Source organism: Meles meles, chromosome 5, assembly GCF_922984935.1.
Source record: "Meles meles chromosome 5, mMelMel3.1 paternal haplotype, whole genome shotgun sequence".
In the NCBI taxonomy this organism is placed as follows: domain Eukaryota; kingdom Metazoa; phylum Chordata; class Mammalia; order Carnivora; family Mustelidae; genus Meles; species Meles meles.
The window spans coordinates 47,462,286-47,480,933 of NC_060070.1; the positions used below are offsets into that span (position 1 = coordinate 47,462,286).

Genomic DNA, 18,648 nt, shown 5'->3' on the forward strand with positions numbered 1-18,648 from the left:
GTTCCATATGAGTAGTACCAAGCAAGTGCTATAAAACTCAGGGAAAGCATCGTGACCCTACAGGTAAGGAGACTGATCCCAAGACAAGGTGAGAATTTGGCAGATAGGCAGGAACTGCAGCGGGTAAAATGCTAACATAAAGAGGCTGAAAGTTGGGGCAATGAACAGGGTAGTGCATGCTCTGAGAAGACTCAGGGGAGGCAGTGGAAAGGAAGGCAGAGAAAGGAAAGAAGGCTCTGAAGAAACACTAAAGATGAAGTAGCTAGCACACCGGCTCGGTTGCAGCTTTATCACTCAGCAGTCGTGGGAGGGTGAGACGGTCACAGCCCTCTCAGCAGCAGTTCCCTGCTCATTAAAATGACCTTTTTATTACTGACCTCACAGGGTTATTTGTCAAGATACAAATGAGATATGTGAGCATCTTTTGTCTCCTGAAGTATAACAAACTAATCTAATATATGGGGCCATTATCACTGTATCATAGATGGCATCACCAGACAGTTTGTTAAGTGTGGACTTCTAGTAATAATAGCGAATATTCAACACTTATGATATGCCAGTCTGCACCGATCATGTCACAAACATGACAGTATCTGATGTCCACAATGAAGCCTAGAAAGATGGGTGCTACTGTTCCCATTTCAGAAAGGAAGAAAATGACTCATGAAATCTAAGTGTGCACTACAAGCTTAGTATACATTCCCAGTGAAGTAGCTCCATGGCCTTGTAGGGCCAAAATTGCTAATTAAACTCTAAAGGTATTTGCAACAAAACTGAAGACTGTCTTTGCCCAGAGTTGGGTTGACTCCTCCCTTGAAAAAGTAATCCGTAACTGACTGTGAACAATCAATTGAGATAACTCACTACCTTCAGACCAGCCCTGAAAAAGTAATCTGATAAGAGAGATCCAAGTCCTCTAAGGTGCTCACTGACGAAGTACATTCTGACACGGCCCACATGAGAACCACCAGGGTATGGTGAGAACACTTGTGGAGAACACCGCACTGTTGCTGACCTCCACCGTGTTCACCTCTCACTTGATTTTCATAACTTAATTAAAGTAATAAAGAAAGCTGTTGTACTTCCACTGATATTCACCATTGCTGCAGGCAAAATTCTGCATGAAATGCTTGTCACTCTCTTCTCCCGGGAAATAGGGAGCCTTATTCCAATAGCGTTCTGCCTGTACGCGCTGCACTGAAACCCTCTGAGTTTTGGGATGAAGCAGGAGCAATAGTAATGGTTCCAAAACTCTTGCAATATCATGTCTTTGTAGCACTTGGTTCAGCCAGGCTTGTCCCACGGAGCTGGTAGAACCATCGAGGCTGTTCAGGCTATCTAACATGATGAACAGCGACCTACAATAAATAACAATAATTAAAACAAAGAAGAAAACACCTACTTGAACTGTCACACACTAGTTTTTCTTAAATCAGTATTATTATAAGTTTTTTGTTATTTCGAATTAACTTTTTAAAAAGTAGTCATCCTTCAAGATAACTGTGGACCACAGCATTTTAATAATCTTATTCCCTACAGTCCCAGTGGATACAAGAAAGGAAAAAAATCATTTTTTCTTTTCTTATATACTTGTGTTTTCTTTTTAAAGTTCACAAGATACATTTTTCTTATAAGATAAATACTAAAGAATAGGAAAAAACTCCCTTAGTTTGTTTTAGCAACATATTCATGTCACTAAATACTGAACTCCCTACAAGTCAGCACCGCTCCCGTGCTCTTTTGCACCCAGTCTCTTTAAGAGTCAAACCTATGAGCTTAATTCAAGGAAGGATCTTCTGTGAAAGGTATGGAGGTGTGGTTTGGAATCAGAAAACCCAAGATTCAAATGTGGGCTATCTACTCGACCTCATGTGTCGTTTTGGGCAAGCCACTTTTAATTTCCCTGGTCCTTCAGAGTCTCATTTGCATGATGAGAAATGGCAGGCTTCAAATGAGAGATGGTATTTGTAAAGTATTTGTAAAGTACCTAGGCCAAGGACCTAGTTCATTGGACTGGTTCAATAGCAGATCATTTAAAAATGGTGATGCTATTAAAAAAGTAATGTTCAGTAAAACACACATCTGGTCCTGAGCTGGGGCTATAAGCATAGTTGTATCTGTGGCCTCTTTTACGAGACCTCCTAGTGAGACTGCCATTATCCTGTGCCAGTATCTGAAGCTATGGTGTAATAGCCTCTCCTTGGAAGTTAATGGAAATCTCACATTTGGGGGATGAGTCATCTAGACAAGTAGTGAAACCGCTCTTAGGCAGCGACAGGTTCTCTGAATCCACATAAGTGGTCTCTCAGTATTTTTTTTTAATTTTTATTTATGTATTTGATAGACAGACAGACAGCGGGACACGGAACACAGGCATGGGGAGTGGGAGAGGAAGAAGCAGGCTTCCCGCTGAGCAGGGAGCCCAATGTGGGACTCCATCCCAGGACCCTGGGATCATGACCTGAGCTGAAGGCAGACACTTAACGACTGAGCCACGCAGATGTCCTATGGTCTCTCAGTATTTTAGCTAGAGATTTATTAGGTCCAGTTCAGAGACCTATTAGAGACCAGATTAGAGAAACAGCTACATAATGTACTGTTTAAATGAAACTTCACTGTGAATAGAGACTCTAAGGGCTGTCTCTGACACCTAGAATGGTGCCTGGCACACAGCAGGGTCTTGATGAATCATCATCTAGTGAAAGGAAGGGTCTCTGGGTGCTCCACGTCATGCATTTTAATACAGCTTAGATTTAAAAAAATAATAATTTATAAGTTCTCTTTAAAACATCTGTAAATTGCTATTTTCTACCCCTGCCAAACTAGGCAGAGGATTCCAGAAGAGACATTGAGATACCTTACTGTAAATCCAACATCAAATGCAACCAACCTGTCAAAAGAACGTGCAAAAGATGATGACTTATTTATATGGAGATCCCTTGTGAGATGCCAAAGAACTGCAAACTTTGCATGTGCTTCCATCCTTATTTTCTGAGGAGGAATATGGGACATTAAGTTATTTTATTCTCCCTTGAAGATATTAAGAGATTTTAGTGAATCAAAGTTGCATTTTAAGAGGCAGTATTAGGTTCAATGTTCATAGTACTCAATACACAACACAATAAACTGTTTTTATGAAAGCAGAAATGTAAAAAACACTTAAATATACACAGAAATATTAAACATGAAGGATCATCTCATACTACATCATAGACTAGGTTTAGACTAGGTAACCAAGTCTCTAGATCACTGTAAAACAGGGAATGGAAAGAACTTCAGTATAAGCACTTTCCCTCTTACTTTAATATAAATACTTAGTAGTCAAAATTTATTTTATTACACTATGCAATGTACTTTTGCTCCCAGAAATTATATATTAATCTCAAATGAATTTGTCATTATTTATAAAGCTGATTTATTAGATTCAAAAATTTAAACACCTAAAAATAATTACTTCTGTAAGAAAAACATATCCCTTTGAGATTACCTTGAAAACATTAAGTGTTATGGTAATAATGGAAGAACAAGGGAAAAATACATTATTCAGAAGGAGCAGCTTTTGGTGTTAGATAGTGAACATGAATTAAATCAAGTAGGAATTATGAAGTTATCAAGATTTTTATAGTTTTCCTCAAGCACCTGTGGAATCTTTTGAGTAAAAGCCTCCCCATCAGGGACTGAAACTCTCTAAATTGCTTGTGATCAGTTAGAGAAGTGCTCTCCTTTTTTTCCTCAGGCCTAATAATGCTTTTCCTGTGAAGCCTGTGTTTGTAAATCAACTAATACAAACATGTAAAAAAAAAAAACAGTATTGTAATTTTTTCATGGATGCATAACACCTTTATTCAGAACTTAGCATTTCTTCAAAAATAAAATATTACACAAGCAACACAGGTATATAATTTGTCCTTGATTTATACTTAATGTAAACAAATGAAATTAAATGCAAGGCTTTGTTAAACATTTTATTCCTAAACAATTTTCAAAGAATGTGCTAAAATAGAGAATTTTAATAGAATAAACTTCTTATTCCTCTCATTTACTCCTCCATTTGCCACTTCCCCTTGCCAAAAGCTTCATTTACTCAACACAATGCCTTTTTTTAGGACCCATTCAAACTCATTAGCACTTGGAGTTCTTAAAAATTAGGGCGATGCACTTCTAAAACCTGTTTGATAAAATCCTGGATTAATGCTGCAGAGCAGGCAGGGGAAGACCACATACTTCATTGAACTGCCCTAAAGAGGTCAACCAGAATGACAATTCTGGCTTTTTCTTAGGAGCACCCAGAACTCTATCAGTTTTACTCTTACTGACCTTTGTATCACTGTGTATACATTAGGATACAAAATCCTTATTTTGGATATTTATTTTGGATATTTATTGTAAATAATATCTCACATATTAGCATTCTGTGGCTTATAAATGTCACTTGACACACACATTGCTTCATTTTACACGCATTCGTTAACATATCCATACTTCCTTAACCAAGGCTTTCTCTTTAAATGATCCAAGAACTTGGACCGACAACAAGTTCAATCATCGCCATCCACAACTTGTGTCCTGAACCAAGAAATAAACCCAGTATTTGATTTTTTGTAATACTGATGCTGTTTTAAAGAACTTTCTTCCAAAAAGGACAGAACAAACTTGTTTTAAAGATATGAAGGTCACTCTGAATGAATTTATGTCATCTCTAATCAGATACTAGCTACAATAATTTTCCTAGAGTTTCTTTAATTTACCTTTTGGTATAATGGGAGTGGGGCAGGTGGGGTGAGACAAGATAAAAAAAGAATTTACCTTATCTTTGTGGGTTAGCTGCTGACTTATAACATCCTCACAGATGCTAGAAGAAGGAACCAAGTTATGTAATTGATAAAACAGTTCCACGCTTTTCTGGTGGTGCTGAGGTGTCCTATCTCCCAGCTGATCCCACAGTGTTAAAGCTACATGCTATAGAAAAAGATGTAAAAGTGACAATGTTAAGAAACCATAAATTAAACCTTCTTTAACAAGCATTTCCTGTTAGGTACAACAAGCCTCTGAATGCCAGATCTCGAAGGTCTTCAATATCCATTATGCCACTAGGATGATATTTAAACAAGTGTATCTTTTGATGTGCTTTTTGGTTATATAGACAATTAGAACCTCTTATGATAGACCTTTAATGATTGACCGATTATTTTTATTTTTAAGGTCCCTCCCTAATAATATTTATTTTGTTTTCTTTAAAATTTTATTTATTTATTTATTTGAGAGGCAGAGAGACAGAGACAGAGAGCATGAGCAGGGAAAGGGGGGAGCAGAACAAGAGGGGGAAGCAGACTTCCCATGGAGCAGGGATCCTGACCTGGTTGATCCCAGGACCCTGAGATCATGACCTGAGCCAAAGGCAGCTGCTTAACCAACTGAGCCACCCAGGGCCCCTGATATTTGTTTTAAACATCAAATATGGAAGTACGTTCTCCAGAGCCCAGGGAAGACCCCATTTCACTATTTTAGTGACATTTAGTAAAGTGTTGTTAGAATACATTATTCTTAAGAGGATACAAACCCCACACTGAATATTGTTTAATATTTATGGTTATATGTTACAAAATGAAATCTAATTCACAGTCCAAATATCCAAATTATTTAAGAGATACAAAATAGGTTGTATGTATTTCAGAGTTACATGTGTTAACACAGCAGGTGATGATCTACCATAGCATTAATAAAAAATGTAAACATTTTTAGGGTTTCCCACCATAACACTGTTAAAAAAGCCAACTCTAACCTAGCAGGACAAATGATCTGGTGGGGCACAATGACATGAAATGAGATGAAGTTAAGAATTTTTGTTTTAGATAAAAATAATCTACCTAGTTAAAATGTAATATAATCCAGTATACTTGATGTTCTTTCTATGTAGAAGATATCATCTGTACTGCTGTGATGGAAAAAAAAAAATTTTTTTTTTCTGAATGGCATCACACACCACAGATGATGACCAAATAATACAGAGTCAGAGACAGCTTTCCAGGGAATTGAGGAGAGCTGAGACTCTGACTTTATGAAAAGCAAAAGTGTCATCACCACAACTTGTGGAAATAAGTTTTACTGTGTAAATGATCCTACCTCTTTTTTAGCTGAAATTATCACCTCTGTGGGTTTAGAACCCTGATACTTGCCTTCCCTAACCTCATTTCCATCTCCTCTCATCCTTATCTTCTTCCCTCTCATCCTTATCTTCTTCCCTCTCATGAAACTGGGGACAAGACTGGAAAAGCAGTACAGAGTAAGCATGGTATTGGTCTTTTTCTATGCAGTATAATACAAAGAGGTATCCAATGAAGCCTGATTACCATCTTTAAAATCTCTGCTAAGCAAAGTAGGTCAAGTATCATCTTAGTCATGTATGTACTTCTTAGAATTTACCTTGAAAAATTCAGTCTTCTCAGCTATGTATCGCAGATTGCCCGGAGTGAGGGGAGGTCTAATAACCACTGCTACCCTTCCTTGGTTTGGACTTAAGGGTTGGGCAGGCTCCACGCTGTTGATGTTTTCCCCCGTGACCATGGCCACAGACTGAGTCAGTCCCACCAGGTCCATGACTAATGAAATAGCAACGCTCTGCACACTGAAATCACTTGCTTGGCTGCAAGCATTCATCAGAGTCTGAAGCCACAGCGGAGGCTGCACGTGCTCCCAATCTGAAACAAAAAGACAGAAGCCAACAGGTTCATCCTGCTAAATCTTTCATGCTGATTAACTTCTAGGTTAATTAAAAAAAAAAACAACAAAGCACCTTTTCTTACTACCTTCAGGTCTTGATCTGTTAGTAAAACCATGGTTTCTCACCTAGACTGGGGCTTTAAGAAAATGAAACAGCAACAAGAACTTCATGAACTTTTTTAGTATGTAATTTCTTATGCCAAGTCATGAATCTATTTCTCTGCCCTGAAAAAATGGTACATTAATCAACACACACTATGTAGCACTCATAGTACCCATTGCACTATGCGTGTACGTACATATATAAAAATTAAATAATGGTAAACATATATGATACTGGTCTTAATAAAGGAACCAATGGATCTAAAAGTTGCATGCCTTTTCCCCAGAGAAAGGAGTTAATGTCCTTCTTAGTTTCTACTCATTTGCAAGCAAACTGTGAAAGTCATCAAAATCACATTTTCCAATGTCAATATATATCTCCCCATAAAGATAATATTTCATTAGAAAAATCTACAAATTAAATAACACTTTATGTAACTAACTGGCTAAAAAAAAAGTTCCCAGTTTTAATATCTGAGTGCTCCTTAAAAAAAAAAAAAGGTGCCATAAAAAAAATTTAAATAAAGCCAAGATGACCTTACCAGTTTCTGATTTTTCAGAATGTAAGTCTGAGGTATGGTTCCCTTCAGCAATGTAAACTGGGAAACTGGAGCACTCCAGTAAGAGCTGACAAGCAGAGAGGAAGGCAGAGAGGTATTCTTTTGACGTTTTCTGTTTACTTATGTTTCTCTCTTTCACATCTCCATGTGAATCTCTGTCCCATTTGGGAGTCTCTCCTTGCTCTCGCTCTCGAGTGAGATCCCCTGGATGCTCTGCAGCCAAAGCCTGAGAAAAAGTGTTACCCTGAATGATGTAGAGATTGATAAGTCTGGTGAGAAACTGCTGGACATACTCCAAGCAGCACTGCATTGCAGTTTTTTGGGCTGTCTTCCCACTTCGGGGTGCTGTCCCCTGAGTGACTATGGAAGGGGGCTGGATGATGGTTTCTTCGGATCCCACAGTGGAGGCCGTTTCTGTCTCAGAAGATGTACTGCCAATGGGGATGGCAGCTGTCCCCTGCCCCTCACTCAGGTCTCTGTCAATGTCGTCACTTCGGTCTGCTTGATACTGTATAAACTCAGTGAATCCACTCTCTGATGATCGACTACTTGGTGGATTTTCTCCATCTTCAAATACTTCAGTAGGATTTTCAAGAGAAACTGATGAGACCTGATAGATATTAAAAAGTGCAAAGGCTGAGTGGTTAAGTGTGTATATTAGAAATTAAAAATTAAAAATGGCCGTGTTTTAAGAGAAGTCACTTTGGATTAGATGATTAAAACTTTGTCTTACATGTCTGGATGAATCTTAGAATAGTTTCTACCACCGATTCATATGTCTATGATAATCATTAGGAAATAGTGGTATGGGTCTAATGAATATATTAATAAAAACTCATTTTCTAAGTATTTATTATTTACTACATGCATAGCTTAAGGCTGGGTTCTTGAGGGCAAAATATGTATATGCACAAATCTGTAGGATCCATAGTCCTTGTTTTCAAATGACTGACAATTTATTCAGTCTACTTCATGAAATCACTTTCCTAGTGTCTCAACAATGCAAGGAATGAGAAATTTTAAAAACTAGAAATAAAGTCTAATAAGTCAGCTGTTCAGAACCCAAGAATGTGAAATTTCTGTATGAAATGCATAAAGTACTATTTAAATGTGTGCCATTAATCTTACATTCTTTCAACAAACAGTTACTGAACCCACATTGTGTGCCAGACACTATATTAGGTACTAGGAATAAAAGGAATAGTTTGTGATCTGAAGGAAAAGACAGGAAGACAATTAAAATATTAATGAAAGACCAGCTGCTAGAGTACGGCTGGAACACATTAACCATCCCCTTCCTACAAAGATAGGAGCAGTACAAACACCAAGCCCATTTTCTTAGTTTAAGGAAACAAAAGTACATATCATGAATCGCTTGGTGACCGAGACGGAGCTTAAGTTAAATTTGAATAAGAGGACATTTTAGTAACTAGAAAGTGATCTTATTGAAGATACAAACTAAATATTCTGCTGCTAGGAAGCTGGGCCTCCCCCAGTGCTCCTTGCTTCAGTGAATGACACCACCATTCATCAAATCAGAAGACATAAACCTAGGGGAGATTCTTGGGATCCTCTCCACCTTTCCTTCACACTTCCCCTACATCCACTTCAGAACAGCGGTGAAGGTTACTTTCCATGAGTCAGCTACGGTTCTGCCACTTACTAGCTTGGCAAGTTAGTTAACATCTCTAACCCTCAGTCTCCTGATAAATATAACTGAGATAACAATAGTTCCTACATTTCACAGTTGCTGTTAAGATTAACACAGTAAATCTAAAGCACAAGGCCTAGTACCTGCCAGTTAGTTAAGCATTCAATAAATTTTAGCGATCACTCATTACCCTCACCAATCCATTACTAGGGCTTACTGATTGTTTGCTCTCACATGTGCAGCTAATCCATTTATTTCTCTGTCTTCCCGCCCCATCTTGTTAGCATGTTACCACCACCTGTCACCTGCACTACTGGTCTCCCCACATCCGCGCTGTTTGAGATTCATGCTGCACACTGCTAAGTAATTTATCTATTACACAAATCATGTTGTGTCACTTGCCTTTTAACCCTTCAGTGTCTTCCCACTGCTTCCAAAAATAAAGAATAAAAGCCCCGGTGTAGGGGCGCCTGGGTGGCTCAGTGGGTTAAAGCCTCTGCCTTCGGCTCAGGTCATGATCCCAGGGTCCTGGGATCGAGCCCCACATCGGGCTCTCTGCTCCGCGGGGAGCCTGCTTCCTCCTCTCTCTCTGCCTGCCTCTCTGCCTACTTGTGATTTCTCTCTGTCAAAAAAAAAAAAAAAAAAAAGCCCCAGTATAGTGAAAAGGCCCTGTATTATCTGGCCCTTGCCTATCTCAAGACTGCATTTCCCCTTGCTTCAGGCACAGCATTCCTTTCTGCCAAAGAGGCTTTGGGAATGCTTCTTCTCTCAAGAGCTCTCTTCTTTCTACCTCATCCCACCCCCAATTCTCTAGGGCTTCACTCAATCCTTCCTTAAGAAAGCCTTCCTTACACCCATAGTCAAGGTCAGATCACAGCATTTTCCATATTCCCACCACTCTGTATTTTCCTTCATGCATTTATCACGACTATAATTAAATGTGCAATTATTTGTTTAATGTGTGTCTCCCAACTAGCAAAAATGGGTCAGGAAGGCAGGGACTGTGTCTACTTCACCACTGAATACAGAGTGGGTACTGGATAAAGAGGCTGTTTTCTCGGTTTCAAAGGTAAGCACACTGAAGTTAAAAGCAAAACCTGCCCAAGTTTACATGGCATATAAGGTTAGTAGTTATTAGATGAGTTTAGCTTAGTTGATTCTAAACTTCATGATATTTTTACCATAGCTTATCGCTATAATAGTATGAGAACTTTTCATATTATAATACCAAACTTCAGAGGCAGCTATCAGAATTGAACTGCTGACATTTCTACTTGAAAGGCTAAAGGTCATCTAAAACCTTATATTAATACCTTTTTGAAAAGAAGTCTTATTTAAATGATAAAACTGTCATTAACTTATTGTAAAGTTATTTGTATATTAATCTTTCTCATATAAGAATCATAAAACAATGAGCATTACATTAAGAGAATTCAAGTACAAATTCAGTTAAACTTGTACACATTTATTTAGTTCCATGGTCTGTATTATGTAACTATGTTTCAGATTATTTTATAATAAAACGTCTTTCTGAAAAGGGAAAGAAATGACGTGTCTTGGACATTTGGTAATAGATGTCTAATACACTGATTTTATAAAAATGTGCTAAGTGCATACAGACAAAATTAGTCACAATTTTTTTAAAAGAATCATTCCTTCACTTATACTTTTAAAAGGAATAAAGAAAATACTCTTAGCTTTCAAATATGATAAATTTTGACATTTCAGAGAAGACAATACCATTGTGTTTCAGTTAAAAAAAAAAAGTAAAGAACATCTTATGGCCTGAGATTATAGAAGAAAACCAAAGAGAGAGGGAAAAGCGTACTCTCAGGTTAATGAACCATTATGTTAAAAAAAAAAAGTGTATTTAATTATCCTTCACTTAATATGAATAGATGTTCCCATTTACCTTAGCCTGTAACCATCAAGAAGTGCCTCCAGATATTTTCTAATGGTAAATATTCACATATTTGAATATGCTATTGAGAGAATCCTAAGGTTCTCCCCCTACTCAAACTAATCTCATTCAAAAAACAAAAAAATACTCCAAAGCAGTTAGTACTTATTTTAGTTTAATTTCTAATACGATCCTAGAGGCAAAAATTAAGGAAAGAGCAGAACAAAATAAATTCTCCTACAACAGATTCAGTATGTATATCACATATAAATAATAAGCAGGTAGGAAGGAAAATAAAAGACTGGTTTTAGTTTATGTAGGATAATCCTGGGATATATTTAAATTGATTGGGGGTCAGTGACATTTATTTCATATGAATTGATTTTAGGATTAATTTTAGGATTAATACTTGATGGGAAAGGTTATATTAGACTATCCTGATAAAATATTTTGCCTGGTTGGAAAAAAAAAAAAAGCAACTGAAAAAGTAAGGGCAACTATTCAAACCCAGGATTTAGGTAATGAACCTTGAATACTAGAAAATTTTAAACCTTTGTCTTACAATACAGCCACTGTGCCTAAACTCAATGGAATTACATACATGGTTTTTTCCCATCGATGCATCACAGGTGTTTTAAGTATGATCCAAGGCCAGATGTTAAAATTAGTGTAATTCTATTCAACGTCATAAAAGTAGCAGTAAGAATCTGGAAGACTATAGTGCACCTGAGTGGCTCAGTGGGTTAAGCCTCTGCCTTCAGCTCAGGTCATGATCTCAGGGTCTTGGGATCGAACCCCACATTGGCCTCTCTGCTCGGCAGGGAGTGTGCTTCCCCTGCCTCTCTGCCTGCCTCTCTGCCTACTTGTGATCTCTCTCTGTCAAATAAATAAATAAAAATATTAAAAAAAACAAACAAACCACAATATGTGACCTGTCTACCTCTCCAGGCATTTTGAGGATCCGTTGCTGTGATCTTTATGAAAACAGTGTCAAACAGTAATATAATATAAAAATGAAAGACCTGAGAATGATTGGGTAAATTAGACTTATCACGATTACCTAGGAAAGGAAGAAAGAGACAGGCTGTTTCTCCTGGAAATTGCCAGACCGCTGAGCATTGTTACAATCTGTAGCCTTGAAATGTGTGTCTCCCCTGGATGATGGGAGGTCAGGCTGCACTTCCCAAGGTTGCTCAGAACCGGATCAGCTTGCTCCTTCCTTAAACTCTGCCCCTGCACCTGCATTAAGCCTCTGATGTGGCTAAAGCTAATTTCGAAAATATTAGGGGCATTTAACGGGATCAAAGTCCAGAAATGTTCTCTGGGTTGATTACATTTACCAAGAATAGAAAGTGCAGGGAATTCTGGAATCACAACACTTGAATCTAGAAAAAAATTCACTAATGTTTAAATTACTATATACAAAATATTCTGCTTTGAAGAAATATAATTGGTCTAATCCCCAAAATAATGGCAAACCTTACCTTTTTGTCTTCCCATTCTTTGACTGAGTTGCTCTGCCCACTTGAAAACTGCAACACACCTCCAGTGCTGGCAGATAAGAGTGGAGGTTGAACCTTGCTAAGGATCTTTGAGCAGAGCCTGAGTGAATCTGTGAGCTCAGACAAGTGCAATGTTTGGAGATGGCTTGTCAGGGCAGAAATCATCCTGAGCAGCAACTGGGGCAAATGTTCTGTCTGGATTTCAATGTAAGTCTCCTGATGATGGAAAGTGAAATGACAAAATTTCATATAATGTATAACCCCCAAATTCTATTATTTCACTTATTTTTAATGTATATAACAAAAGAAATAATTTTACTCATCTGTAATATTTTATACATATCATGCTCTTAATGAACATTGTACGCTCATTTTATTAGACTTAAATAATTTGTTGCCAAATTCTCAATTTAAGTACTTCAAGGTATATATTATAAAATAATCCCAGTTTAATTTGCTATGTTCCAGAAACTATAATATAAAAAAAGCGAATACAATCAGTTAAAGACAAAAGACAGGCCGAATGTCATACCTGACACAGCACCCTCATACTTCTAGTAGGCTTCAAAATGAGAAAGCAAAGAATTGAGGAGAGAAAAGGAGAAAAGATTTCCAATAGTCTTCATATAATAGAAAGAATTATTAGTGAGTATAAATGCAGCATTAGACCACTATACACTAAACATTTAAGATTTCAATAACATGCAGCTATGAAGTATATTCCATGGAGTACATAAGACTTATTTACGTAGCCTATGTATGTCAGAGGACAAAGCACTTGGAAAAATTTATGAAAACACAAAGCTAAGCTAAAAGGGAAAAAATCAATTTAACTTTAAAGATGAAATTTATTTAAAGATGAAGTCTGTCTCCAACATGAAACACCTGAACTATGTTATTACATTTCCCCAATACTTTTTTATTTATTTATTTTTTTACCAAGGTGGTCTTACCAAAGAAACTATATCCAACAAAAAATCCACTAGTAAGCAGAAATTTGTCAGCTGTAACTCAGATGACTCACTACTGTCTCCAGGTCCAATCTGAAGTCTGGCGTGCAATGTCCTCCTAAAAGGACAAAATTCACTTTATCAAGTATAAGTGATATGAATATTAATATCACATATACATCACTTTCTTTTTAATGAGCATCAACACTGGGACACACACAATGATACTCCTGTGAGTATTCCCTTTCCCCAGGACACTTAACTCTAAGTGGAAAATTTCCAAAGCAAGATTCCTAATGGTTTAAACTCTCTGGAACCCCCATCTTGCACTTCCAAGCGTTCTGGGTGGATCTCACTTTTTTGGACTTGCTCCCACTACACATATCATCTACTAGTTAAAATGGATTATTTGTTGCTTGATTGATAACCTCGGGGATTTTTTTTTTTTTTTTAATACCAACTTGTCCTCCCTCAACCTCATTCTCTCAAATCCAGAATGCACCCATCCTTCATGGTTTAAGATCAAACATCTCCTCCAGGAAACCTTTTCTGATCATTTCTCCAACAAACATTCACTTTAAATTATATTAGTTCTATATAAGACATTACATTACCCTATACTCTGAAGATACAAAGAATATGACAGAGTCCCTAACCAGAAAAAATATAAGCATATAGATAAATAAATATACCAATTTGGCAGTGTAGGAGTTGATTCTGATGGGAGATTTGAGGGAGTCATGGAAGGTTACTGAAAGGTGGGTCACTTCCCTATAGGACCTCCCAGATGGGGGAAGAATATTTTTTTTTTTAAAGATTTTATTTATTTATTTGACAGATCACAAGTAGGCAGAGAGGCAGGCTGAGAGAGAGGAGGAAGCAGGCTTCCTGCTGAGCAGAGAGCTCGATGTGGGGCTTGATCCCAGGACCCTGAGATCATGACCTGAGCCGAAGGCAGAGGCTATAACCCACTGAGCCACCCAGGCGCCCCGGGGAAGAATATTTTAGAAGAAGTAACACAAGTGAAGGTTCAGCAGCAGGAGTGACAGCTCAGGCCCTGTGTGTTCAGGGCATAGTACAGAAGGTAAATAAAGGCAGATGAGTCTTTGCAAATGTAGAAATGAAGGTGGAAACCCAGGCCATGGCTGGGTGGCAAAAAGATATTCATAATTTCCTCAATATTGCTACCACATTTTAATCTATTAAGGTATCTATAACTTTTTAAAAAGAGGCTATTTATTTATTTAAGAGAGAGAAGAAAGAAAACACAAAAGGGGGTGAGAGGGAGATACAGAGGAAGAGGGAGAAGCAGGCTCCCTGCTGATCAAGGGGCCTGAAGACATAAGAGGGCTTAACCCTAGGACCCTGGGATCATGATCTGAGCCAAAGGCTTAACCAACTGAGCCACCCAGGTACCCCAAGGTAATTTTTAATTTAATACTAGGAATAAGCATGTGCATGTTTTACTTGTTCCCAATGTAAGGTCTCTGAAAGACTCGGACTGTCTATATTCCTAGGTGCTCATTATCTGCTGAATGAGTAAGCAAACAACTTTCTAAACCATCATAGGGATTACCGTTTTGTATTTTTAAAAGACTTCTTATTCCAAGATCGCACATGCTTACTTTTGACTACATGCTCCCAAGGCTTGAGAGGTTAATCTGGTTCTGAGAGGATTTGGTCTAGAATCCAGAGATTCCACTCAGGTTCACCAGTATTCTTGGGTTTTCAGAGTTTATAAATCTTATGCCCTAAGAGGTAGAGGGCATTTATCACTCAACAGTGACAATATGGGCTGGTTCCAAGATTTTAAAAACACAAGAATGACCAAGGAATTTGTTATTAAAAGTGGGAATCATTTTTGTAAAGTGTGCCGAGGTAGCAGCCACAAATTTTGGTATTTTCTTCACAATGAAGAAAAACCAGATTATTATAGATTGGGGAGGGAAAAATCTATCATTTATGCTGGTAACTAAATAACTTGTTTTCTAAACTTTTCAATTCTAAGATTATACGATCAATAATTCTATGTTCTAGAGTGACATGACAGAGCCAGATTATGGTTATTAAATAATTAACAGTTGTCAGTAGCAGTAAATATATATATATATACATATATAACATTATATATATGACAACTGTTAATTATTTAATGTTCTTTTATATATATATAACATATATTTTCATTAGACTGAACTTAAAAAAATCGACTTTGGATGCTATTAAATTAAAACAAATAGAACAGTTTAACATACCTACAACATTCTTCAAACCAACGTGCAACGTAATCCCACATATAATAAGGCTCAAAGGAATTAAAGAGAAGGTTGGCAGTTTTAATCAACTCTGCTGTTTTCTTATTTTCCCTTAATTTACTAAAAAAGAAAAAGAGAAACAAAAACTAAGAAATATTAACTTTTTTTTTCAGAATTAAATTTGAGTGCAATGTTGTTAGGGTAGTACATATTCCTAGGTAGCTGCTAGAACACTTGCTAGTGAGAAAATGGCCACAAGTAATTTTTATACATTGACATTTTATCACTTTAAGTGTAGTTACTATTCCAAATTCAGGTTTTCATAACTCAAATGTATGATCAAGATCAGAAATTAGCCTATAAGAAAAAATATCTGTGCTTTCAGCAAAAGAGCAAGTTATTTTTCAACTTTTGAGTGCCTGTTATTTTGGCATTACATTCTTTTTTTCCCTTGAAAATCATTATTCTTAGCTGAAAACCAATACTGTAAATTGCTGATTACTGAAATTACTGAAATTAAAGGATTACTGAAATGCCATCAGAGAAAAATAACTTATTTCAAGTGGGGAACCTCTGGACTATAAAGCACCCACCTACCTATCATCTCCTGCCAACCGTCCTAACAATTACAATAGTTGTTTTTATATATTGTGAGGTACTATCAATACAGTTAGCATATTATAGCATGAAAGACTAACTGAATACTCTATAGGGCAATACAGATTATCAGGCAGAATACAGAAGGAAATCGAGTAGCAGGGTAGTCAATATTAACTTCTCAAACAAAAATTACAGGAATATTTATCAGAAATCATAAACTATCTAAAGATGTTTTAATATGTAAAACTGTGTTTTAGGAAAGCCCAGGTTATCTCCAAAGCCCATGAAGGAGACACAAGTGGAATGCAAATTAAGTAAAAGAAACTACAGTCTTGAAACCTTTGTCATAATGATAGATGAGACTGGAAGACAGGCAGGCTGCTGAAAGTAGAGAAGAAATGAAAAAGTAAGACCATGTCAACATGAATCTACCACTGACTTGGAGAAAAGCATATACTAAAATTACATGACTTTCCCCAGGGATTAAAAAATACATACATATATATATATATATATATATATATATATATATACACACACATACCTGAAAGAAGAAATAACCATAACTTGAAAAAAAAAACCAAAAACTGTTGAAAGAACAGCTGGTGCCCTTTGATTCATTTAACTCTATGGTCAATCTTTTTCTGAACTATAATTTGGTCTCCTGAGTGTGTCAAGTAACATCCCCAACTGACATGTGGCAGTTAATCACTTCTGAGTTTGGAAAGTGTGAATAAATTGCCTGGAATCTATATCTTCACATTAATTGCTAAACTTTAGTATTCTAACCAGACAGATGGGAACCAACCCTGGAATGTGGTGGTTCCACTGTATAGTAGCCAGGCTGTAAAACGCCTATTTGAAAGAAAGTGCAGTTAATTATGAGAGTTCACATTGCCAAATACAGTCATATTTAAAATCAGATGTAATCATTCAGAACAAAAAATTTCATAGAGTAGTGTCCACTTCACGAATATTAATAAATGAGAACATCTTTATATCATGCTTAGGTTTCTGGTAATCCACCTGCTTAACTGAGTATGATCCTTGCTGAAGGGTGGCTCCATTTGAAGATCCAATTCTGCTTTGCACTGAGAATATAATGTTCTAAATACTTCAATTAGGACATCTTCCAGGATTACAGGTCCTAAAATTAATATACATATTAAGGACAATAATTAATTAGCATTGACAAATCAGGATTATTTACAAATTGGCCTGATCACAGGATGCTTTAAAACTAGTATTTTGAAAAAAAAAATTTTTTTCTGGAAGCTATACTGAACTTCGCATTTTGAGCTGAACAAATGTTTGCTTAACAATAGGCTGACATAACAAAAATTACAAAATCAAGAAAGTGTGTTTTGGCAGGTAATAGCAATATCTTTGGAAAAGTTACTTAACTTCTCTGAGCTCTGGTTTCCTCATTTAGAATGAAGATAATACCAAACTTACAGGGCTGTTACAGGATTGGGAAAAAATATTTATAAGGTGAGGAGCATAGTTCCCAGAATATAGTGAGTATTCAATAAATACTTTTATTAGTACTAATGTTATTTTAAATGATACAAAAATGCACAAGGCAAATTTTGCTACAACAGATGCTAATCTCCTTAAAAAAACTTCTGGACTTCATTTATTAACACACGATAGCTAAAATAAATTCTCAAAGCCAACAATGCAAATCAAATTACTTTTATATTTAAAATTCTTCATTTATATTTTAAGAGTTAGTGAGAAGACATGAATATTTGCTAAAACACTTGCTTGTAACTTAATAAAATTACATACTTTATTATTTCACTTTATTATTTCTAATATTTTTGGTTTTTCTTAATTTCTCTCTCACGTGCCATAACTAATTTCCCAATAGAGATATCTAATATCTGGGAAATATACAAAGAAGACAGGGAAAACACACAAAATAAGGGGGATGTGGGGAATCAAGCTGAGGGACCGAACCCAGATATGTTTGTCCAGTCCTTAAATCTTGTGAACTCTAAGACACAGTCATGACAAATCTTAAATGCTTCAATAACTTAATCAGGATTAAGAAGAGCTTAGATAGTATCTTTAAGATGACTCCTTCCCGGGCGCCTGGGTGGCTCAGTGGGTTAAGCCTCTGCCTTCAGCTCGGGTCATGATCTTGGGGTCCTGGGATTGAGCCCCGCATGGGGCTCTCTGCTCAGCAGGGAGCCTACTTCCTCCTGTCTCTCTGCCTGCCTCTCTGCCTACTTGTGTTTTCTCTCTCTCTGTCAAATTAAAAAAAAAAAAAAAATCAATCTAAGATCACTCCTCCATTACATACAGAGTACAAGGTAAAATATATATAGTATATATATAGTACATACGTAGCATAAGATATGAGAACATATGGCTTAGATGTATACACTGTATCTTCTTAATAT

The 18,648-nt window shown here is 36.7% G+C and overlaps 1 protein-coding gene across 9 annotated transcripts in view; it reads right to left on the reverse strand.

The window, feature by feature from the left end:
* DOP1A (DOP1 leucine zipper like protein A) overlaps positions 1 to 18,648 on the reverse strand; it is a 105,869-nt gene that overhangs the window by 29,491 nt on the left and 57,730 nt on the right. For 6 of the 9 annotated variants that reach the window (XM_046004202.1, XM_046004199.1, XM_046004201.1 and 3 more), the window contains exons 10-19: positions 17,267 to 17,387; positions 15,641 to 15,760; positions 13,389 to 13,503; positions 12,968 to 12,997; positions 12,418 to 12,651; positions 7,365 to 7,992; positions 6,424 to 6,698; positions 4,807 to 4,959; positions 2,891 to 2,991; positions 1,099 to 1,358 (exon numbers count right to left, since the gene is read on the reverse strand). In XM_046004202.1, coding sequence (XP_045860158.1) covers positions 1,099 to 1,358; positions 2,891 to 2,991; positions 4,807 to 4,959; positions 6,424 to 6,698; positions 7,365 to 7,992; positions 12,418 to 12,651; positions 12,968 to 12,997; positions 13,389 to 13,503; positions 15,641 to 15,760; positions 17,267 to 17,387 — 2,037 coding nt within the window. The remainder of the gene's footprint in view (positions 1 to 1,098; positions 1,359 to 2,890; positions 2,992 to 4,806; positions 4,960 to 6,423; positions 6,699 to 7,364; positions 7,993 to 12,417; positions 12,652 to 12,967; positions 12,998 to 13,388; positions 13,504 to 15,640; positions 15,761 to 17,266; positions 17,388 to 18,648) is intronic. The other 3 variants (XM_046004203.1, XM_046004200.1, XM_046004205.1) reach the window with 1 other exon arrangement.